This window comes from Phyllobates terribilis, unplaced genomic scaffold (assembly GCF_046119375.1).
Source record: "Phyllobates terribilis strain yellow unplaced genomic scaffold, ASM4611937v1 Scaffold_9__5_contigs__length_417890890, whole genome shotgun sequence".
In the NCBI taxonomy this organism is placed as follows: Eukaryota; Metazoa; Chordata; class Amphibia; order Anura; family Dendrobatidae; genus Phyllobates; species Phyllobates terribilis.
The window spans coordinates 209,151,352-209,177,137 of NW_027362769.1; the positions used below are offsets into that span (position 1 = coordinate 209,151,352).

Here is a 25,786-nt window from a genome sequence, read left to right on the forward strand (position 1 = left end):
ATCAGGGTACGCCAGGATTTCATCCCCCGTGAGGGCCATCTTCAGCTGGCGGAAGGACTCTTCTTCTAACTTCTCCCATTTGAAGGGCGGCTTCTGGTTCTTGGCCTTCCGGGACTGGCCTATCAGGAGGTCCTGCATAGGAGCTGCCTTTTTGGTGAAACCGGGGATGAATCTGCGGTAATAGCCTACCAACCCGAGGAACTGCCGCACTTCCTTTACACTGGAGGGACTTGGCCATTCCTTAATTGCGGTGATCTTATCAGGGTCGGGAGCCACTCCGTCAGCGCTCACCACGTGTCCCAGGTACTGCACCTTTGATTTCAAGAGGTGACACTTGGAGGGTTTTACCTTTAAGCCGTAGCTTGCCAGAGCTTCGAACACTTCCGCCAGGTGTTTCAGGTGGTCCTCATAAGTCTTGGAATATACGATGACATCATCCAGGTACAACAGGACCGTCTCGAAGTTTCTGTGGCCCAGACAGCACTCCATTAATCGTTGGAAGGTTCCCGGTGCGTTGCAGAGTCCGAACGGCATGCAGGTAAACTCGCTAAGTGCCATCGGGGTGGTGAATGCGGTCTTCTCCTGGTCCGCCTCTGCTACAGGAACCTGCCAGTACCCGCTAGTGAGATCCAAGGTAGAGAAGAAGTTAGCAGATCTTAAAGCAGCCAAAGACTCCTCTATCCTTGGTAAGGGGTACGCATCCTTGTGTGTGATACGGTTAATTTTCCGGTAATCTACACACATCCTCATGGTGTTGTCTTTCTTTTTGACTAAGACTAGTGGAGCTGCCCAGGGGCTACAGCTATCCCTGATCACCCCAGCCTCCTTCATGTCCCTAAACATCCCCTTGGCGTGTTGGTAGTGTGCAGGGGGTACGGGTCGATACCTCTCTTTTATGGGAAGATGGTCTCCCGTGGGGATGTGGTGTTCTACTCCCTTGACTCGCCCGAAGTCTAACGGGTGTTTACTAAACACTCTCTCGTACTCTTGAACCACCCGATAGACTTCCTGTCTCTGGTGTGAGGGAGTGGAGTCAGTACCCAAATGTAGTTGCTGACACCAGTCCTCCATTGTTTCCTTAGAGCCGTTACCTTCCTCCGGGGAAGATGGAGGCAAGGGTTCTACGGACTGTATGGAATTTTGATTGATGGTATACAATTTGGCTAGCGTGGCATACCGGGGCAGGTACACTTCCCTCTTCCCGATATTTATTATGCAAACGGGCACCCTCCCATGGCGTACATTGACCACCCCCCGTGCTGTCAAAATGGTGGGCCTACTGTCTGAGTAAACTGGTTCTACCATTGCCAGGTAATCTCTACCTCTCAGACCAATAGCTGCCGGGCACCAAATCATCATTTCACTTTTTGGGGGCATGGCAATAGGGAAAGGGTCACACATTCTTACGCTACCAATCTCACCACCGGAGAGTTCTATCTGTTGCCGTCGCATCAGTGCCCGGATCTCTTTCTGGAGCACTCGCTGCTGGCCGGAGCTGGCGTTCTTGGCAACCTGTTGTAAAAGGAAAATCACCTCCGCAAGACAATTTTCAATTACATTAGTTCCTAGAGTTATCTTTGGGTGACTCTCGTGTTTGTCAATGTCTACAATGATCAGTCCCTGTGCTGCCAGTTCGACTCTACCGATTTTAATGGTCACCTCTTTAAATCCAATCTGTGGCACGGGCTGACCATTGCTGGCGATGATACTCAAGTCGTCGTCAGGGTAGCGGGTGATATCCGAGTCATTCCAGTACTGCTTGAAGAGCACGTACGGGATAGTGGTGACCTGTGACCCGGTGTCCAATAGGGCACTCATAGGGATGCCATCCAGTACCACAGGCAAGACTGGACGTCCTCCCACATATCTGTCGCGCCAGTTCGATGGGCCTGATGATCTTTTTCCTGGGGGTTGGCCCTCTACCCCAGGTTGTGCCAGTTTAAAGGACAGTACCTTGCCATATGTCCGGGTTGATTGCAGCGGCGGCAGATGGGTTGTCCGTCCTCGTTGTATCGGTCGCTGGGTCTTCCTCTGGCCGGTGGGGTCCTCCTTGGTCGACGCCACGGGATGTCCTCCGGTCCGGATGCCAGCTGGATCTTCCCTGGAGTGGAAACCTGTAAAGACTGCACAGTTCGGGTTAGCGCAGCAACGCTTTTAGCTAGCTGTTGGACCTGATGGTGCAGGTCTGGAGCCGGGTCATTGTTCAAAGCCTGCGCATCAGCTCCCACAGGCCCTGCCGACAAGGGCGCCGCCTCCTGGTGGTAAGTGGTAGTGGGGCGTCTGTGGGTCACAACGCCACCTGGTGCTGGTTCTCGGAGCACCCGGATGGCTCTGTCCTTGAACTGTGCAAATCCCAGATGAGGGTCCTGTAAGGCCATTGCCCGCAACTGGGTTCGGTGGGCATTGCAATATAAACCCTCTATAAATTGTTCAGTCAACAGCCTGTCCTCGTCTCCCACGCCGTCAGGGTCGGTCTGCTTAATGGCTCTCAGGGCCTCTTGTAGGTTCAGGGCATAGTCCCTTATACTCTCATGTGCCCGCTGTTTTCACCCGTAGAATCTAAGCTTGATCTTGGCTGAGGTGCGGGTATCAAAGGTGTCCCTCAGCCGGGTTAGTATCTCTGCGACAGTCCTCCTCCCAGGTGGCCAGGACTTTACCTCCCTTTGGGCTGCCCCGGTTAATTGGGCCACCAGGATGCTCACTTTTTGCTCCTCTGTGAGGGGATACACCTGGAAGAGGCTATCCAGCTTTTCTCTAAAGTCATGCAGGGTATGTGACTCCCCTGAGTACTGGGGTAGCCAGGCTGCCCCCGGGATATAGGACATGGTGAAAGGCATGACCGCAACAGCGGTGGCGCTGGCGGGGGTTGAAGCGGTGAAGCTCTCCTCCATATCCGACATCCTTCTCCCCCCTAGTGGACCGTGGCCTACCTTGCGATGATCCTCTTCCGTAGGCCGCGGCTCCGCAGTGGATCGTCAGGGTTGAGGACCTTCCGTCGCGCTCCTGTGACGTCGGCGTCTGCTGGGCTCCTTCCAGGACCTTACGCAACGTCCGGACGTGAGGCGGGGCTTCAGTTCTCGCGCGCTTTCGGAGTCCACGCCCCTCTTCTTCCCGTGCGGCGTCCTCAAGATGGCGTCCAATGGCGGGAAAACTCCACGGCTGGCGGGAAGAAGGCCGAAGATGGCGCCGAATGGCGGGAAAACTCCACCGATGGCGGGAAGGAAGCGGAAGATGGCGCCGGATGGCGGGAATCTTCACCACAGGTAAGTTTGAACAGTCTTTTTCAGGCACGCAGTACCCGGTGGTTGCGGGCACGAGATCCTGCCGACTACGCCAAAAGTTGACGCACCCCTGGGCCTGTGTCGCGCAGCGTTGCGCACGCGGGAGCTTACCCGGAGCCGGATCTGTTGAGGGTTTTACTTAGAGAGACAGAGTTATTACACATGCAGCAATTTTTATGAAAAAGTATAAATCCATTTATTTTACATATATGCTGACAAACAATTAAAAACAATTATTTAGCAGACAGTGAGCCATAGTAAATAATGAACCGATCAATTGGGGTGGTTTGCAGGTTTACAAATATATATCCTGAGTGGTATTAACATCAGTTAAATCACATTGCAGTAAACAGTTTAACACCAGTCTTTTTAGTAATCAGAAGGGCTTTATCTTCCCCTCTCCACGGGAGGTAGCAAACAGAGCAGAGAAAACACAAGTCACAGTTTAACAGCACACCATTATGTGTATATATATCTCAGTCTATGCCTCAGGTGCAATCATAAATACAGGCTGCAGACTATCAATGCTCATGTGCCCAGTACACAGTTACCCTGTGCTGAAATCTCAGACCCCAGTTAGTGTCACCTCACTGAATCAAGCAAGAATATCTCATTTTGTGGTGTTAGCAGTGTTGAATCATGCTATTACCAGTCAGGAAGGCTGTTAGGACCCACTTACCACGTGACCCCTGGCCCCAATGCGCATTTCGCACTAGCTTCCTCAAGGGGGCGACATGCAGAAATTCCAAGAAGCTTTCTTTGACCTCCACAGTTTTGCTCATTTCATCCATGTCCACATATCGCATCACAAGGGACAACTGCTCTTGCTTAGAGATGTCTGGTGTGCAGTCTACAATTATGCTGAAAAATTTTACTCGCTTTACTTTTTCAATTATCATTTTAATTATGACGCACCCCTGGACCTGTGTCGCACAGCGTTGCGCATGCAGGAGCTTACCCGGAGCCGGATCTGTTGAGGGTTGTAGTCTCGTGGCGGTGACCCGGTCCGTGCCCAGGGAGTCAGACTAAGTGGCGCTGTATTAGCGGTAGATGTACGACTACGCCACCCGTTGAATGCAGCGAAGGAGCTGCCGCTGCAGGGCAGACCGCTGAGGCCGGTGGTAGGATTGTGCAGCGTGATAGTATCACCCCCAACGGGAGGGGTATGGCCTCAGGGCAGCCGACGTGGGTGATGGGGGTAGCAGGAACCACTCGGAGACGGTACGGTGTAGTTCAGGGTCTTTACTGGTGACAAAGATAGACCCTCCCGGAGTACTGCTAGCGATTGGGGCCTGGTCAGTCCTTGAGCAGATGGGATCTCCCCTGGCCAGGCGGAGTTGTAGGCCTCCCAAACTAACTGTACTCTTCTGGCTACCTTGCTAGAGGCGGGTATAAGTAGCCCACGTCCCTGAGTGTACCGTGTGGTGCTCACCCGTATGGCCGGTGACTCGGGGCCTTCTAGTAGCTTCCGCTCCACGACGGCGGTGCTGGTCCCACGCGTGTGACCGTGCCTTCGGGTTTCTTGGCCAGAGGACCTGAAATCCCCTGCCGGTCGGTTTCTGCTGCTGGATAGGAGTTAGTCCCCACAGCCTCGGACTCCGGGTCCGGTGATAGCTTCTCAGTCAGGGCGAGCTCTGCAGCTGCCAGCCCCTGACTCCTTGTAGCACTGCGCCCACAGAGCTCCTGATGTTCTTTTCCTATATCTGCTTCTCTTCTCTGTCTCTACTTCTTCTCTACTCCTAACCCTGCCTCAGCCCTAGGTTTATATAGGGGAAGTCCTTCCCCTCCCAGGACTGGGCAGGAGGTGTGGCATGCATAGGATTCCTGACCAAGAGACCTCCCACCTGCTCTCAGACATAACATTGCTGTTACTGTGGAAACCAGACCCCTGGGGTGCCACACATGCGCCGCCACCAGCACCCATTTTTCCACAGTTCACCGTATAGGAGAGGATGGAAGGTACGGGGCTCCGGCTTCCACAAAATGTCGGTGGAGCCCCTGTACCACCGAACACTTGGAGCAGAACGTGCCAGCAGCATGGGGCCCCCAGCCGACTCCTGCCTCTGAATACCCCGTCCTGCCTCCGCAGCATCTCCTGCCTCAGCCAACAGCAACCCTGGGACCCCACTCTACCAACGCTTCCCCCACTTAGGTAAGCTGATTACAACATGCACCAGTTTATTAACAAACATTTGTTTCCTATTTTCCTCCCCAAAATTTGGAGTGCTTCTTATAAACCAATGCGTCTTATAATCCGCAAAATACGGTAAATCTTTTAGCCCTTGGGTGTGGTCCTCAAGAAGACTTCTACCATGAGGACTATGCCCACTTGGATACCAAGAATAAATTTACATATAGAGAAGAGGAGGTCATAGTCCAGGAATGGAGAGGCAAAGGAACAAAAGAAAAACAATGCGAGAATCAGAAGAATGGCGATATTGAAGCCAGATACAAAATTACCTATTTACTGAAAGTTATAAGTCCTTTGTAAAGTACATAAATGAAAGCTTCCATAGAGAAGTTGGGATATAGCTGAAGAAAAGGGTTGGACCAGGACTAGACTAGAAGTAGAGTTAAAGAAACAAAGTGGGATTTCTCGTGCAATAGCATACAGTGTATGTAGGTATTGTTCGGACACCAACTTTTCTGAACTGTAACTTGTACCATCCACCTCTCACTCTAGTATGATCTTTCCTTTGGTCATACGGCTTGTGTATTCAGTGGCATGTATGTTCTCTGAGGGACCATAGTACAGGAAGGGTACATTGAATGTTATTTTCCTGCTATGGGGATATTGATTGGCTTGTCATGATATTAAATAATGGTCCTTGACAATGTCACAAACTGTCCCAAAACGCGCTCCAGCTAATTAAAGGTGAATGGGGAATTTTCCCAAGGAGTAAGTCATTAGATAGTATTCGACTCAGGTCTAATAAAATTATAATATTCTATAACCTTTTATATTTTTGGACTTTTTCAGGAGAATTTGTGTCAATGTGCAAATTCTTTGAAAGACTTCAAAGAATCATATTCTCTATAACAAACATACCAGCGACTTCATATTGGTCTTTGCAGTGACATCCATAAACTCCATCTTTTACTTTCCAATCTTCATCTGCTGCGCAGGTCTTTGTATCATTTGCTGTGGAAGGATCTGAAAATAAAAAAAGGAAAATTCTGCATCAACCAAGTCTTCAGGTTGGTGATGGGTGACTGCTGACGATGAGAAGACTTTATGACCTGTGCCTGAATTTTGGAAGTGCCATTGAACTCTGGCAGTGGTGTGTTATTTTCGGATAGGCCAACGATATATGAAAGACTGCATTGTGGAATGTCCCTTTTACAGAAAATCTTATATGTTTTGAAAATACAATGATTCCGATTAGCAAAATTGCTATAATTTTAGGTGCTTATTTGTTACCATTCACACAATAATGTGGTAATGATGCATGATCCCAGTAAAATCAATCAACATCAAACAAGTGAAAATATCCCAAGCAGCAAAGTAATTAATTATGAGAAAGTGTGGTATCATTGTACTACACTCAATTCCTATTGGGTTGTATGGGGGAAAAAGGTTTTCTAGTTTTCCAGAACCAGTGCCATTATTTTCCATTGAATTAGTCTATTACTATATCACTTTAAGTAGTCCCAGGCTTCAATGCCAGACATAGCTTATAGATAAAAGTAGAGTACCGTGTCTTGAAGAAAATTCAATTATTTTCATCTAATACAAAGTCTGCTTGACAACAGCTGTTCTTGTCTTATTAAATGGCCAAGTCAGTTTGGGCTAGTCCCTAAAAGGACTGGACTATTTTAGGGCTTCAATATGCAGCATTCTTTGTATTTTATAGCAGTATTCCAACAAACAGAACTAGGGCAATAAAATCACCTGAAACCAGAGTTGCCAACTGTCCCAGATTTCCAGAGACTCCTGGCCTTTGGAAGATTGGTTTGCTGGTGTTTCAGGGGGAATTGTAGGGCATTACTGTGAGTGTTGGGGGTTATTCCAGTGGTAGGTGGGGTGGGTTGGGTTGTAACCATTATCTTACCAATATGAACATCTTAGCACCTCATCCCCATATCTTTGCTTCCAAAATGAATAAAGCTGGTGAATAAAGTCAGCAGGTCATCTTACAATCCCATGTGTGTTCAATCTGAATTTTTAGGCTTTTTAATACAGTTAGTAATGTACTGAGAAATAAATACCTGTGCAATAGGATAAATGGCAATAGCCATTTGGGGTTCCTTCCAGTTTATAAACATGATATCCTCCAGGACAGGCTCTTATCTGGACAGTCGATGACCATAAACAACAGTACCCAGCCCAGCTGGCACAAACTGTGCGAGTCACCTCACCATCACTTAGCATTGGATGTGTGCCACTCAACCATATTCCAGCAGAGGTACCACAACCATTTTCGGGTGCACAACTTTCTGGCATGCGAACACCCCCTCTGCCAGTAAAGCGATACCATCCGCGTTTGTAACTGTCACAGTTATACCGGTAATCGTACATATTGGATGTACTTCTCCAGGGCTCATCGAGAACAGTGTGGTTTGAGCATGGATTGGAGCAGCTGTAAGATCCAAGTGATTTTATACACTCAGTCCCCAGGCCACAAACTCCATGTGTGCATTCATCAACTTCACAATGGAAACCATCACCAAAATACCCGTACGGGCAGACACAGGAATAGGAGCCATAGTAGTTCACACATGATGCAGATGAATAACAACTGTTTAGTTCAGGACTGGCACATTCATCTATATCACTACAATAGCCCATTGAGCTGTAATTGAAACCACTTGGACAAACACAAGTGTAGGAGCCAATAGTGTTTTGGCATATGCCATAAGAGCAATTATTTGACCAAGAGTAGGCACATTCATCTATGTCCGAACACGTGAATCCATCTCCAATGAATCCGTCCTTGCAGTTGCATTCCACAGAGCTAAAATATTCATCACAAGTGGCATTTGGATGACATTTGGAACAATCCACCGCAGCTGTAACAAAAAGAAATTAAGGATTGTTTTATTAACCTACAGGTATACACCAAAAAGTAATATCTAGAATACCCATCTCCTCCTATTACTCTCCCCTCCTCCACCATATTAAATTAATGGGATACTTACATGAAATATTCACAGCTGAAAAAGAACAAAAGAACAATGGTAAGTAAATCAGTCTATATAATATACTAAGTAAGGCTGTGTGCCCACAATGCATTTTTTAAGCGTTTCAGCAGTGGGAATTCCGCTGCAGAAACGCTTAAAAAACGATTAGTAGAAGATCTGTAATGTTCTCCAATGATAATCCGCATGTGCTGTGCACATGCTGCGGAAATTTCCGCTGCGGATTATCATTGTGGAAAAATCCGCAGCACTACCAATTATTTTGCATAATCACGGCGTTTTCCCCGCCAATGACTTGCATTGAATCGCTTAATATCCGCATCACTACATGTGCACATGCGGATATTAAGCGATTCAATGTGCGGATGGTACCCAGGTCTGAAGAAGAGGAGACTCTCCTCCAGAACCGGGTACCACAGTACCTGTAAAAAAAAAGAATTTCAAATAAAAAAATACATTATACTCACCTTCTGATGGCCCCCGGTCTCCTTAGTGATGCGTCCTGGCTCCCCGGCAGCTCGCGATGGTCTAAAAGGACCTGTCATGACGTCATTTAGTCATGTGACGGGTCACACGACCGCTGACGTCGGTGGTCGCGTGACCTGTCACATGACTAAATGACGTCATGAAGGTCCTTTTACACAACCGCGAGACACCGGGGAGACGGGACGCATCGGATAAGGAGACCGGGGGCCATCGGAAGGTGAGTATAATGTTTTTTTCTATTTTTTACCATTTTTATTCTTTTTTTTAACTAACTTGGTCACACTATATAAAATCCATGCCGATTGCATGGATTTATATAGTGTGACCAAGTTGTCAAGCACTTTTCTAAGTGATGCTAAAATCGCTTGGAAAGCACTTGACAACCCGCATGCCAAATCGCATGTGCAAAACGCATGACAAACGTTTGTCCCTGGCTGAAAGAATGCATGTAAAATCCGCATGGGAGATGCAGAAACGCTCAGGAAAAATCCGGAGCATTTCTGCATCGTGGGCACATAACCTAAACTGGTGATATTATAAAAAGTGAGAACATTCTTGGCAATTCTATGGACTTCCCCATTTATTTCTGTATAAATAGCAACTATAAAACATTTCAACTACATCTGAAACATCACAAAGAGTGTACGGACTGTGACAGGGTCATTGGCGATATATGTGAGATATCTGCTATCTTCCGTGATGTGAAACCCAGAGGCTTGTCTCCAGCATGTTAGGTGCTGAAGAGGTTAATCAGCCATGTTTAGGTTGGGTTTTTTGTGAGTTGTTGTAAGAGATGGGTGGGACAGCCACTCACCATATCTCTACCTCAAAGGTGTGGCTGGAGAAGTTAAATCTCCAGCTACTGAGTTTTTTTACTGTGGCATTTTGGAGACAGAGGAGTCTCCTGTGTGGAACTTCAGTGAGAGCTGAAGTGAATTATAACCTAAGCTGGCGAATCCCGCATGCATGTGGACTGTACTAGACTTTGTCTTTTGTTTTGTCATGATGGTAGCAACGCTGTGTTTATTTTGTGGAACCTGCAGTGCCTTATGCCATATTGAATATACCTGCAGATGACAACGTTCCTGTGTCTACCTCTGTGAGCAGCCGAATGAGTCAATCTACCATAGTATGAAGAGTGAAAGGTCAACAATGTCCAACCATGTCTAGCCTCTAGTATACAATTCCTTAAAAAAAAAAACCTTCAAGGTTTTGTCCCAATGAATTGTGCACGCAACATCTTTTTCAGGTAGATTTCCCTCTGAAAACCAACAACAAGAACAAATCTATTTCCTTATCCTCTCCCATTTCGTTGGTCACTCCTAAAGTTTCATGTCAGTCCCATACCTCCCTGGGTGGGGGAGGAATTAGTTTAGTGTGCATTTAGGAGTATAGTAAGGTTGAAGACCCAGTCCTCTCCACCTTTAAGAGTACTCCTGGGACAGGGATAGTGAGGGCCCCAGCTTCAGGGACAGTTGCAGGACCCTCTTCCTTACCTCAGACCAGCACATCGTGATACCACTCCTGCCGGTGATTCAGCTCCCTCTGCTTACATCACGTTGACAGAGCCGTGGATTCTTTTCCATTACGCTCTATTGAAAGGGCATGACTTCCAAAGTCATTCTGATTGACAGCTGAATTCCCGTTGCCTAATAGGGGGAGCTGACTGGCAATCAGAATGACACCGAAAGTCACGCCCCGTTGACAGAGCAGGGCAAAAAAGAAGCCACCAGCAAAAACAGTCTGTGCCGACAAAGAACAGTGCCGGGCACAACAGGCAGGTAAGTAGCAACTACCTGCCTGTTAGTGCTTAGGCAAATTTTTTGTTTTTCACAAAGTCCCGGATATCCCCTTTAACTTTAATAGGGCTGATTTGCAGTAGCAAATGAAGACAATGGACAATAGTGGTGCTTTTTTTGAAGATAGAAGAAAGGCCCTAATTCATAATTTGCCTTTTTTTGAGCAACTTTTCTTTTTTGTCTTGTGATATTTTTGTGCCAAATTCTTTAAGATGACTCACGTGCCTTAATGAATTTTGTGCAAAAACAAATATGTCCTTTTTTTCTTTTATCTTTTTTTTCTGCCTTTTTAGAGTTAAAGGTCATATGATTCTTTAAAATGACACAGAATCGTCTTCAGCTGAGCAAAAATAAAATGAGACAGATTTATAACATGCTATAAAACTGGAGTACAATTGTTAAAAAAATATGAGATATATCAAAAAGTTCAAATGATGAATTAAATTACAACATCTGGATGAGAAAAAACACATTTACAATGTCGGGACAAAAAAAGAAAACAGACGAAACCGAATAAAGTCAGTTTGAAAATAAAGTGCAAATTAATTAATGAACAAACATAAAAGTTAGTATTAGAATTATTTTTACTCCAGAAAAAAAGATGCAAATTCAATGATGAATCAGGGCCAAAGATTGTTTTCTTCTAATTTCAGACAAACAGTTCAAACTTCTCAATTTTGTACATAGTTACATAGGTTGAAAAAAGACTCCGGCCCATCAAGTTCAACCTTTCTCCATCAATTCTTTGCCAGTAAATTATCTATAACCCATAATGTTATTAGTATCGAGGAAATCATTCAGCCCTTTTTAAAAGCTTTTATAGTATCTGCCATTACTACCTCTTGTGGTAGGGCATACATTTTTGAGCCAAAAATGAAAACTGAAGAATACATCACTTATAATACCTGGTTTTCACAACTGGGATGACACAGGATGCCAACATGAATTTCTTCACCCAAGATTCAAGAGAAGTGATAACATCATTGTACCCAGTGAGTGGTTCTGGATGAACCAAATGGCTAGCTTATGTTTTAACATCTTAAAGACGCATCCAATGTTCATTTTTGCATTTTCCAAGTGTGGTGAAATTGTAAAAAAAAAACGCAATTCCGCCATTGTTTTTTGGGTTTCATTTTTTATGGCGTTAGTTGTGCAGTAATATACATATAAATAATACTGTGTAGATGCACTATATATATTTAATGTTTGCATAAACCTTAGCGTTTACAGAGACTGCTGTATTCGTTGGTATATTATGCAGTCATGGCAGCTTACACTTGTTGTGGTAAAGCGATTTGCTCGGCTCTCACAGAGGCAGACACAGGAAACACTTCTTTGGTTAACTTCCTGCTGGTTTATTAATATATGGCATAAACCATGTCAGGGTTCCACAAAATAAACACGGCCTCTCTGTGATAACGGGAAAACAAAAAGATAAAGTATAGTACAGTTTATAGGTGAGAGGGGTTTCGCCCGCTCCAGGTAGCACAATAAGGTTTTACCACAAAGTCCTTCTGTAGAGCTCTCTGGCCTCCACACACAAAGTCTGGAGACTTCCTTCTCCAAACCACACAACACTAAAAAAATAACAGTGACTGAGCATTTAACTCCCCAGCCACACCCTTGAGGTGGGGAAATGGTGAGCAGTCATCCCGCCCATCTCACACATGCTCACAAAAACCCTTCCCACAAAATGGCCGATTAACTTCTTCAGCACCGAATATGTTGGAGACAACTTCTAGGTTTCAGCTCACTGAAGCTAATAGCCACGGTGAAACATGTCTCCTATCACATACATCACTAGTGACTCTGTCACACTGTTCAAACTTGCTTTATTCCATTCAGAGGTGTTGGTCTTTTTTTTTTTTGTAGTGTATTATGGAGGTGATGATTACCTCTATATTTGGCTGACCTCCTCCAATCAGCCTAAGACTGTTTTAATTAGTGCTGGATCCTACCTGTCCTTTAAATTTGTAGGCTTTTAGCCCCAGAGAGGCATGTTTAATAAGTATTAGTGAAAAAAATATCCAGCTTCATAAAGGATGCAAAATTTTATTAGAAAATAGGCTTTCAGTGTTCCATGTCACGATAGACACAAGCAACGTGTTTCGAACGCATGTTGCATTATTTATCAAAGGCTTTGATAAAGAATGCAGCATACGTTCAAAACGCGTTTCTTGTGTCTAACGTGACATGGAACCCTATCAACCTATTTTCTAATAAAATTTTGCATCCTTTACGAAGCTGGATTTTTTTTTCACTTTTGCTTCTACATTTTTGTTCCCATGAAATCCTTTGCTTCAATACACCTAGAGCCTTGTTGAGTTGGTTTCTATTTACCTATTTACTTAATAAGTATTAGGTTTAGGGTCCCATCAAAGAAAAGTACGCCTTCTCGTGTATGGTGTGCTCTTATGAATTTGTCCAATTGTGCGCTAAATGCCTTCATTTTATAAGTATATTTTATACAGCTGTAATGCAGTCCACATGTTATATGTATATATATATTAGCAGCAGACATACCATTGGTGCAACCTGTGTACCTGCACAGGGGCCCAATGAGTAACTAGACTCCAAAGGTTCCACGTACCATATATATATATATATATATATATATATATATATATATATATATATATATATATATATATATATATATATATATATACAGGGTGGGCCATTTATATGGATACACCTAAATTAAATGGAAATGGTTGGTGATATCAACTTCCTGTTTGTTGCACATTAGTATATGGGAGGGAGGAAACTTTTCCAGATGGGTGGTGACCATGGCGGCCATTTTGAAGTTGGCCATTTTGGATCCAACTTTATTTTTTTCAATGGGAAGAGGGTAATGTGACACATCAAACTTATTGAGAATTTCATAAGAAAAACAATGGTGTGCTTGGTTTTAACGTACAGACCAAAAGTTTGGATACACCTTCACATTTAAAGATTTTTCTGTATTTTCATGACTTTGAAAATTGTACATTCACACTGAAGGCATCAAAACTATGAATTAACACATATGGAATTATATACTTAACAAAAAAGTATGAAACAACTGAAAATATGTCTTATATTCTAGGTTCTTCAAAGTAGCCACCTTTTACTTTGATGACTGCTTTGCACACTCTTGGCATTCTCTTGATGAGCTTCAAGAGGTAGTCACCGGAAATGGTTTTCACTTCACAGGTGTGCCCTGTCAGGTTTACTAAGTGGGATTTCTTGCCTTATAAATGGGATTGGGACCATCAGTTGTGTTGTGCAGAAGTCAGGTGAATACACAGCTGATAGTCCTACTGAGTAGACTGTTAGAATTTGTATTATGGCAAGAAAAAAGCAGCTAAGTAAAGAAAAACAAGTGGCTATCATTACTTTAAGAAATTAAGGTCAGTCAGTCCGAAAAATTGGGAAAACTTTGAAAGTGTCCCCAAGAGCAGTTGCAAAAACCATCAAGCGCTACAAAGAAACTGGCTCACATGAGGACCGCCACAGGAAAGGAAGACCAAGAGTCACCTCTGCTTCTGAGGATAAGTTTATCCAAGTCATCAGCCTCAGCAATCGCAGGTTAACAGCAGCTCAGATTAGAGACCAGGTCAATGCCACACAGAGTTCTAGCAGCAGACACATCTCTACAGCAACTGTTAAGAGGAGATTTTGTGCAGCAGGCCTTCATGGTAAAATAGCTGCTAGGAAAACACTGCTAAGGACAGGCAACAAGCAGAAGAGACTTGTTTGGGCTAAAGAACACAAGGAATGGACATTAGACCAGTGGAAATCTGTGCTTTGGTCTGATGAGTCCAAATTTGAGATCTTTGGTTCCAACCACCGTGTCTTTGTCTGACGCAGAAAAGGTGAACGGATGGACTCTACATGCCTGGTTCCCACCGTGAAGCATGGAGGGGGAGGTGTGATGGTGTGGGGGTGCTTTGCTGGTGACACTGTTGGGGATTTATTCAAAATTGAAGGCATACTGAACCAGCATGGCTACCACAGCATCTTGCAGCGGAATGCTATTCCATCCGGTTTGTGTTTAGTTGGACCATCATTTATTTTTCAACAGGACAATAACCTCAAACATACCTCCAGGCTGTGTAAGGGCTATTTGACCAAGGAGGAGAGTGATGGGGTGCTACGCCAGATGACCTGGCCTCCACAGTCACCAGACCTGAACCCAATCGAGATGGTTTGGGGTGAGCTGGACCGCAGAGTGAAGGCAAAAGGGCCAACAAGTGCTAAGCATCTCTGGGAACTCCTTCAAGATTGTTGGAAGACCATTTCCAGTGACTACCTCTTGAAGCTCATCAAGAGAATGCCAAGAGTGTGCAAAGCAGTCATCAAAGCAAAAGGTAACTACTTTGAAGAACCTAGAATATAAGACATATTTTCAGTTGTTTCACACTTTTTTGTTAAATATATAATTGCACATGTGTTAATTCATAGTTTTGATGCCTTCAGTGTGAATGTACAATTTTCAAAGTCATGAAAATACAGAAATATCTTTAAATGAGAAGGTGTGTCCAAACTTTTGGTCTGTACTGTACCTTTATTCTTTCATGAGTTTTTTACAAGTTTATGACCACTTATAAAATGTGTTCAAAGTGCTGCCCATTGTGTTGGATTGTCAATGCAACCCTCTTCTCCCACTCTTGCCACACTGATAGCAACACCGCAGAAGAAATGCTAGCACAGGCTACCAGTATCCGTTGTTTCAGATGCTGCAAATCTTGTATCTTCACAGGATAGACAATTGCCTTCAGATGACCCCAAAGATAAAAATCTAAGGGGGTCAGATCGGTAGACCTTGGTGGCCATTAAACTGGCCCACGACGACCAATCCACTTTCATGTAGGAATGCTCGGACCTGACACCCATAATGTGGTGGTGCACTATCTTGAAAAACTCAGGGAACGTGCCATCTTCAGTGCATAATGCCATCTTCAGTGCATAAAGAGGGCAACACATCATCATGTAGCAATTTCAGATATCCAGTGGCATTGAGGTTTCCATTGATGAAGAATGGTCCCACTATCTTTGTACCCCATATACCACACCATACCATCAAGATACGAGATGTGCAGCATCTGAAACAACGGATACTGGAAGCCTGTGCTAGCATTTCTTCTGGGGTGTTGCTATCAGTGTGTCAAGAGTGGGAGAAGAGGGTTGTATTGACAATCCAACACAATGGGCAGCACTTTGAACACATTTTATAAGTGGTCATAAACTTGTAAAAAACTCATGAAAGAATACAGTTACATTAAAACCAAGCACATCATAGTTTTTCTTATGACATTCTCAATAAGTTTGATGTGTCACATGACCCTCTTCCCATTGAAAAAAATAAAGTTGGATCCAAAATGACCGACTTCAAAATGGCCACCACTGTCACCACCAATCTGGAAAAGTTTTCCCCCTCCCATATACTAATGTGCCACAAACAGGAAGTTGATATCACCAACCATTCCCATTTTATTTAGGTGTATCCATATAAATGGCCCACCCTGTATATATATATACAGTGGTGGCCAAAAGTATTGTCACCCCTGCAATTCTGTCAGATAATACTCCGTTTCTTCCTGAAAATGATTGCAATCACAAATTCTTTGGTATTATTATCTTCATTTAATTTGTCTTCAATGAAAAAACACAAAAAGAATTGTCCTAAAGCCAAATTGGATACAATTCCACACCAAACCTAAAAAAGGGGGTGGACAAAAGTATTGGCACTGTTTGAAAAATCATGTGATGCTTCTCTAATTCGTGTAATTAACAGCACCTGTAAATTACCTGTGGCACCTAACAGGTGTTGGCAATAACTAAATCACACTTGCAGCCAGTTAACATGGATTAAAGTTGACTCAACCTCTGTCCTGTGTCCTTGTGTGTACCACATTGAGCATGGAGAAAAAAAGAAGACCAAAGAACTGTCTGAGGACTTGAGAAACCAAATTGTGAGGAAGCATGAGCAATCTCAAGGCTAAAAGTCCATCTCCAAAGACCTGAATGTTCCTGTGTCTTCCGTGCGCAGTGTCATCAAGAAGTTTAAAGCCCATGGCACTGTGGCTAACCTCCCTAGATGTGGACGGAAAAGAAAAATTGACGAGACATTTCAACGCAAGATTGTGCGGATGGTGGACAAAGAACCTTGACTAACATCGAAACAAGTTCAAGCAACCCTGCAGTCCGAGGGTACAACAATGTCAACCCGTACTATCCGTCGGCGTCTGAATGAAAAGGGACTGTATGGTAGGATACCCAGGAAGACCCCAGTTCTTACCCCGAGACATAAAAAAGCCAGGCTGGAGTTTGCCAAAACTTACCTGAGAAAGCCTAAAACGTTTTGGAAGAATGTTCTCTGGTCAGATGAGACAAAAGTAGAGCTTTTTGGGAAAAAGCATCAACATAGAGTGTACAGGAAAAAAAAAGAGGCATTCAAAGAAAAGAACACGGTCCCTACAGTCAAACATGGCGGAGGTTCCCTGATGTTTTGGGGTTGCTTTGCTGCCCCTGGCACTGGACTGCTTGACCGTGTGAATGGCATTATGAAGTCTGAAGACTACCAACAAATTTTGCAGCATAATGTAGGGCCCAGTGTGAGAAAGCTGGGTCTCCCTCAGAGGTCATGGGTCTTCCAGCAGGACAATGACCCAAAACACACTTCCAAAAGCACTATAAAATGGTTTGAGAGAAAGCACTGGAGACTTCTAAGGTGGCCAGCAATGTGTCCAGACCTGAATCCCATAGAACATCTGTGGAGAGATCTCAAAATGGCAGTTTGGAGAAGGCACCCTTCAAATATCAGGGACCTGGAGCAGTTTGCCAAAGAAGAATGGTCTACAATTCCAGCAGAGCATTGTAAGAAACTCATTGATGGTTACCGGAAGCGGTTGTTCGCAGTTATTTTGGCTAAAGGTTGTGCAACCAAGTATTAGGCTGAGGGTGCCAATACTTTTGTCTGGCCCATTTTTGAGTTTTGTGTGAAATGATCAATGATTTGATTTTTGCTTCATTCTCTTTTGTGTTTTTTCCTTGCAAGGAAACTAAATCAAGAGAATAATACCAAAGAATTTGTGATTGCAATTATTTTCAGGAAGAAACTGAGTATTATCTGATAGAGTTGCAGGGGTGCCAATACTTTTGCCCACCACTGTGTATATATATATATATATATATATATATATATATATATACATATATATATATAATGTTTTGTTTCTGGGGTAGTATATATTGAACCAGTATAGATTGCATTGTATAATGTAATTCATCCCTAGTAACATAATAATAATATTAATACCATCCCTATCAATGGATATGTCTAACTGATGGAGGAATGTAAAAAATGAGTGTGATTGGTTGGGTGGCAGGTACAGTATATATAGATATAATTATATTTATAGTGTGTCAAGACCTTCATTCTTCCTGTAACTGGTGAACTATATGTTACTTTGTGATGTCTTTATTGTATGTACATGTCCCCGCTTAATTGTAAAGTGGAATATGTTGGAGCTCTATAAATAAAATTATTATTATTATTATTATTATTATTACTACTATTAAACCCTCTGTTAAATTCTAGAATGGTGGGTTTAAAAATTAAAAAAATATATATATAGGTAAAGATCAATTTTCTCCCTAGTTTTCTTGGTATAATGTAATTGTGAAATACTAAGATAGGAGTCATCTCCATACATGGATCGACCACACGGCAGGCATCCGGCACACCAAATATTACACCTGTTGTTAAAGTTTGAATAGACAATAGTAAATTACCTGTAAACCCCTCCACTCGTAAAGAATATCGACTTCCTGCATAGATCACTATAGTCCATACTCCATGTCCTGGGTTTTTCAGTAGATACATTGATCCCCAAAGTTCTGATACTATCTGTTTTAGTGGAAGTTCAATAGCTGCAGTAAAGAGAAACAGATATGTAACTATACATCAAGTGAATGGGGTTCATATTATGTGCATAATTAGGGTACTTACAGTCAGGTCCCAAAACTTGTATGGAATAGATTACACCATCTGTAGTTATTACTAGGGCTGTATAATTGTCTTCTACAGCAAAGTTTTCAGAATTATGTCCTTCGGTATGCTCCCCAGAGAAGAGTCGCTCCGAACTGTTTGATGGCCTTGAAAGTGTGAAGTCCAAGTATTTAAAGACCTGAAAATGAGGCAAATTATAGTTCAAACTGTTTATAACAGGCAAATCAACCAAACCATGTTGAGCATAAGACCCAAAGGATTTTGCTCAAAACACTAGCGGTGTAGCCCCCTACTGGGATCAGCACCCTTATCCAACCATCTTTCCCAGACAAGGTTTTAATAGCTAGAGTTTCCTTTCACTTCCCCAATTCAGATGAGGCCTGGTTTGGGACATGGAGAGGTAGGACATTAGTAAACATATAAAACATGGCAACACTGCGTAATCCTGTCCAAACGACAGCAGCCAGGCAGCCAAAAATCCTAAATAGAGTGAATGTGATGTCAGGCTTAGACCAATAAGCCCCAAACTCATGTATAAAAAAAAGGTGTAACGCAGCAGTCCAGTTGGCAGGTAAATAAGTTCTGTATTTCAGCGCAAAAATCAGACAGCAACGTTTCGACTCTAAATGAGTATCTCAAGTTAATGATTGTGATGAAAACTGGAAAGATAATGAGCAGCTCAATAGGGTCTTATCTGGGTTAAAAATGAAAAGTAAAGCAAAGAATATGCTCACCTTCAAGGGTTGTGAAAGGCACAACTTGTGTGATCATTGGAGAATTTGGTTGCTGCAGATCCCCAGGAGATGACATGTGCAACTGGAGAATGTAGAGAAAAGCCTGCGCTGCCAGTAGTAAAAGATGCAGTGGAAAAACCATGAAAGTATCATTGCGGTTTATATTTGTCTGTCAACGCATTTGTCCGTCAAAGGCTTTAGTGATTTGGCCTGATGAAGAAGCAAGTGTGTTTCGAAACGCGTTGACAGAAAAATAAAAACCGCATTGATACTTTCACATTTTTTCCACTGCATCTTTTACTATTGGTAGCGCGTGGTTATCTCCACTTTCTCCAGTTGCACATGCTTTCTCAAGTTAAAGAGGTAGGACATTAGTGATAGAGACTATCCATATTTAGGTGCACCTTGACGTGGTTGGATGGCATTAGCTCTGTTTGATCACAAAACACAAAGTACCTTACGTTTTTAACTTTTACAGCAATAGCTGAGTTCATGTGTTCATTAATCGCAGTGTGCTGATGCTTCGAGCATGTATATAGTTTTCTCTGAGTACATGTACTTCTCCCTGTATGATGCTGACAAATCTAAAGCAAGCATCAACACTCACAGGAATGAAGAATACTTTTTGGTGTCAAAAAGTCACACATTTGGCAAAATGCAGCAAAAACTTTGCCAAAATACTGCCATACTCAAAAAATACACCAGGGAAGGATTGAAGAGAAGCTGCATCAAATTTTGAAACTTTTTAAAAAGTCGCAATTGATGAATTCAGCAAAAACATATGGAATCACTAAACTTTGAAAAAAACAAAACAGAAAAAAACAAAACAGGGGAGCACATATAAAGAAGACTTCAAAAAAGGGCAAACAAAACAAGGCACAAAACACACAAAACTAGACAAAAAAACAGACGCAAAGGAAATGATGAATCGGGGCCAATAACTTTTAAGTGAATGTAGAATGCAACACATGAACTATACAGGATATAAATTGTAAAAAATCATTTACTTTATTCAGGTCTGAAAGGGAAACTTGAAAGACATGTCCGAAGCTGGCAGCAGCGATATTTCGATAGACAATGAAATCTGGATCGTTTATGCTACCGCAGAGGCCAGTTATAAGGAAGAAAACCTGAAAAGGAAATATTATAATAATAATAGTTAAATTATATGTTATCACTGATTTTATTAATTTGCTCAAAGCCTAAAAAAAACAGGACCTTCAAACATATTTGCCACCTGACGAAGCCCAGAGGGTGAAACACGTGTTGAGGTGCCCTGTGTCCCCCATAGTGTCTTTCCTTGTCACAGATACATGCTACATCATGTCTACAGGTACTCACTGACACTTGTCCTTTATATCTCTATGCGGGATCTGTCATTCAATGCAAATCTGATTATTTTAGTATGAGATTATGACTTGTATGCAGTTGTATTGTATCCACGTGTATTCTACATTTCCATGATGATCTTGATGTGTACTTTGCTATATCCGATCTCATTTAGTTGTTAATGCTATGTAGACTTCTTACAACTAGTCACTCATTCATAATATAATCTGATTGTGTCTGGCCGGACTATATAGGTTTTATTACCATAAGCCCTATATGCACCTATTTATACACTACTTTATGTATGTGAATTCTTGTTACATACATTATAGGAAAGTTAAAACCTTGGAGGGATTTACAGTCTCTTTATATTTTCTTTTAACAGACCCTTCACTATATATATATATATATATATATATATATATATATATATATATATATATATTTATATATATTGTCTATATTAAAAATTTTAATAAATAAATTATTATAATATCGTAATCATATCCGCCTTTCTTTGTCTCTCTCTCTCTGTTAAAATCTATTGTAGATATGATTCTAACAATAAAGAAAGGACATCAGGAGCATGTGCACCCCAAAAATAGTCGAAAACTACTCAAGAGACCTGTTAATCAGAAAAATATTGAAATTTTATTGGAATAGTCTAATATAAAAACAGGTTTCAGTAACACAAAATGAGGGAGCACCAGTCAGTATACCATGATATGAAAAAAAAATGATGGTTCTTCTTACCCATAAAGTGCAGATGCGCCAGTGCATGTCAGGAAAAATGCCCTGACTATACATTTATGATGCGTTAAAGGGGTTTTCCCACGAACAAAAGTTCATTTTATTCACTAGATCTTGGAATAATAATAACTTACACAATTGGATGTGTTTAAATAAAATATTCCTGTGCTGAGATAATCTTATAAATGTGCCCCTGCTGTGTACTGTGTAATGGCTGTGTCTGACCGTACAGGAACATGGTCTGATCATACCACAGCTCCTGGACAGGGGAGGGAGCAAAAGAGTATACAGACAGGACAGCAGGGGATCACAGCTGATTCTTTATGTGAGGTAAAACATTTCCCTGCCGTTTTTAAACAATGTTTTACCTCACAGAAAGAATCAGCTATAATCCCCTGCTGTAATATGTGTATACTATTTTTCTTCCTTCCCTGCCCAGGAGCTGTGGTATGATCAGACCATGTTCCTGCACGGTCAGACACAGCCATTACACAGTACACAGCAGGGGCACATTTATAAGATTATCTCAGCACAGGAACATTTTATTTAAACACATCCAATTGTGGAACTTATTATTATTCCAAGATCTATTGATTAAAATCAAATTGTATTCGTGGGAAAACCCCTTTAAATTTCTTTTAGTTTGGTTATACCATATTTGCCACCTATGTATAGGCAGTAAAGGCAATCCATGCCTAGCCATGCATGGTTACACTTTCTTTTTCTCACCACCGCATGTACTAAATTAGAAAAACAAAGCAGATTTCTACTAGAAACAAAAAAGACTCCCGCCAATGGGTGGAATCTGGTATTGCAGATCCACTGAACCGAAGAAAATCGGGCTGTGCTGCAATACCAGACACAGCCACTGGAGGGCTGCGGCACTGTTTGTGAAGGAACGTAGCCATGTTCTTCTAATCTGTACAGCTCCTTTAACTGAAGACAACTAGGATAGGGAGGAAGGATGGATCCGTCTGTGTGTGAGACTCATGCTGTGAGAGGGGAGTAGGAATAAGTGGGGGAGTCCTCTAATTGATCAAAACACACAGCACAGGTAAAGCCTGCCTACTTAGGGTAAAATCAAGATTTAAGGAACCTGTCCTGTTATGCATGCTGTCCGATCTGTGGACAGCACAGTATAGAGAAGAAGCTGAGCAGAAATCTATATAGTTTTGTTGGAAGAAAATGTTGTATTACTTGTATATATTCATTGACATCGCTAGTGTTTGAATGCTTAGGAGTCCAGTGGGCGGTCCTACTCAGTGATTGACAGATATCTTAATGCACAGTCATACAGGGAAGACTGTCAATCATTGAATAGGACCGCCCACTGGACTCCTGCATAAAAACAACTGGGATTTTAATGAATAAAATACAAATTTTACTGAAGCTTTTCCCATAAAAATGTATATGAGCTCCTCTTGCTCTATAACATCTTGCCTGAAGATCAGATATTATGTTCATTATGTGATTCCTTTTAGTAGGGAAGGAGAAGGAGAAACACATGCAGGTAATGCTATGGGTAATTTTAAACTTTCCTTACTGCACGAATCCAAATCTATCGAAGCAGGGATGGTCGTTTTTTTATTTTATTTATAATGATCCGTTAATTCCATTATCATCAACATCTGATAACTATATTATTATTTCTATAGTTCAAAAACTCTATTTTTCATACCTGGGATTGCGTGGATGCTATTAGTGAGTAGATATTGTTTATCAGGGCCGTATCCCAGTAATCTAAAGCAGACGCATCAGTTAGTACCAGGATGAAAGAGTTGGGTGGGGAGTTTTGCAAAGCCAGTTGAAGTCCCTGCATGGCCAACTCTGGACAGTCTCCACCTCCGGTGGCCACCAGACTGTTGAAAAAATAACTAAACTCATTCTTGGACGAGGTTGTCCTAACCGGCCCAACAGCTGTAAAATAAATGAGGAAAAATAATATCATTAAAGAAGATTCCCCGCCTCTTACAAGTTGTTTTCTGTCATAATTAAAAGAAACTTGTGATGTGAAATTGCTTTCTGATCTGTAGGCTGGACGTTATAGAGCAGGAGGAACTGATCCGATTGATATATATTTTCTGCGAAAAGTTTCCGAAAAATATTTTATTTATTGAAATCCTTGGTGTGGGTTGTATGCATATGAGTCCAGTGGGCGTTCCTATTCACCGATCGACAGACTTCCTTGTATAACAGTGCATGCAAATAGCTGTCAATCACTGAGTAGGAACGCCCACTGGACTCCTATATATACAAACACCAGGGATTTATATTAATAAAATACAATTTAGGCTGAAATGTAAAAAAAATATATATATATCATTGTCCTCCACTTCTCCATCTCTATACCGTGCTGTCCACAGATCGGACTGTATGTACAATGTGACAGGATCAATTTAATGGTCATTTGTCACTTAAAGATATATTGTACTAAACCAGATAGGACTGGAAGCTCTACATATGCCAAGGGTTGTGGAAATAACTTATTTTCATAGTGTTTTCCCTTCTAATTGGTGCCTTCCTACCTTCAATTTCATTGTCTTCATTATTTATAGCCTTGATATAGTAAATTCCAGACATCACTCAATGTTCAATAACATACAATATAGAAACAGCTATAGATAACCCACCAATGAGATCAAAACTAAAGTATCTTCCAAGTATAATTAAGCAAATTCTCTATAAAGCTTCCAACACAGAATAGATGAAGGTGGGACAATCCCAACAAACTAAGAGGGTCTGATGGCTAGAAAATGTGTATGTTGGTGTGGCAGATGTCAAGACAAAAAAAGGATTGAGCACTTGGATGTTAACACTGATTCTTTATTCCCATAGAAGATAAGCTGCTGCCAGAAAATATCTGTCGGTTGTTTGTTCTGGTCTCCTCACTCGTTCCCGTCTCCTCTCTGAACATCCATGTATGCTCAGCAAGAGTATGAGGGAGCTAAAGAGGAATTTTCAAGTTTCAAAGTTATCCACTATCGATATTATGGAGGATAACTTCACAATCATTATGGGTTTAAATGCTGGAAACCCACCGATCCAGAGAACTAGGGCTCTGAAAAGCCCCGTGTGAATGGAGCATTGGTTGATCATGCACACTGCCACGCCATTCTTGGTTAATGGGACCTCCAGATATGGACGAGCGATGCACTTGACTGATCTTCGACACTAGCATAAAAATGAATGAAGCAGTAATGCACATGATTGACCTCCGCTCTATTGTAGAACGAGCTAAAAAGCTTGTAACAGAACTTCAACATGACGTTTCAAGGATGGAGCGAGACTGCCATCTACTGGACAGAGACAGTCAAGCGGAACCAAAATACACAAAGGAAGTTCCAGGCAGGGGAGATTCAGAGGCTGGACCCGATCAGGTGACTTCCAGGAAGGAGTTCAGAGAGATAAGAGGCCAGCGCCCCAAACCTGAGGGGTCTTTGGCGCCAAGCAGCAGAGAGGAGCAGACGTGCTCCCTGCGTCCTGAGAAACCCCGTGTGACAGGCCAAATCCAGAGGCCTGAGAGGTGCTCCAGCCGGGCACCGGTAAAAGAGCTCCGGATCCCTCACAGTTGTGACTCGAGTGCTGTGCCTGCTGAGGATACTAGGAACCTGAACGCTGTGCTGAGTGAGTTCGCGGAACCCGACGTCGGCCGCCGACAGACGAGGCCTGGACCCCCCTATCCAAGGCTCGAGAGACTGCCCCCAACAGCCAAGCAGAGAGGAGCTGCATACGTGAGCAGGGCCGTCACTTCCACTGCTCACCCACGGTACCGGGGACAATTGGGTTTAAGTACTCAGGTTGGGAGGGGGACGGTTGGGGCTAAAGTAGCACAACGTGATTTAATTGAATTCATCAGGAAAGAGACTCACGGCCTAGCGGGAATAACCGGTGACCCCCGCTAGGGCCAAATTCACGGTTAAAGAACTTGTGTGGTGCTTCTCATGCTTGAGGGCATCACCTTGCTTTAAGAGACTGCGCCTTATTTTAAGAGACTGCGCCTTATTTTGAGAAATTTCGTATTTTTCTGATATTTCAAACCACTGTTCATTACCCTTGTTGCTAATCCCTTGTTTCAGTATACCTGTTGTATAAAACTGTTTACAAACATTTCTGACTGTTCTCGCCTTGTGTCTCTGTGCGTTGCATTCCGGCACCTGCATTACATTTGGCGTAGTCGGCAGGATGCAACATTCAGACGCAGAGATGGCGGATCAGTCTATGGCTGGGTCCGGCCGGAGCCATATACCCCTGGGGGCTATGCTCAGCCATCTT

At 42.8% G+C, this 25,786-nt stretch overlaps 1 protein-coding gene across 1 annotated transcript in view; it reads right to left on the bottom strand.

Moving 5' to 3' along the window:
* LOC141160926 (uromodulin-like) overlaps nt 1-25,786 on the bottom strand; it is a 67,043-nt gene that overhangs the window by 32,611 nt on the left and 8,646 nt on the right. The window contains exons 5-11 of the mRNA XM_073645726.1: nt 23,193-23,431; nt 20,443-20,565; nt 18,702-18,879; nt 18,485-18,622; nt 8,421-8,435; nt 7,491-8,291; nt 6,331-6,435 (exon numbers count right to left, since the gene is read on the bottom strand). Coding sequence (XP_073501827.1) covers nt 6,331-6,435; nt 7,491-8,291; nt 8,421-8,435; nt 18,485-18,622; nt 18,702-18,879; nt 20,443-20,565; nt 23,193-23,431 — 1,599 coding nt within the window. The remainder of the gene's footprint in view (nt 1-6,330; nt 6,436-7,490; nt 8,292-8,420; nt 8,436-18,484; nt 18,623-18,701; nt 18,880-20,442; nt 20,566-23,192; nt 23,432-25,786) is intronic.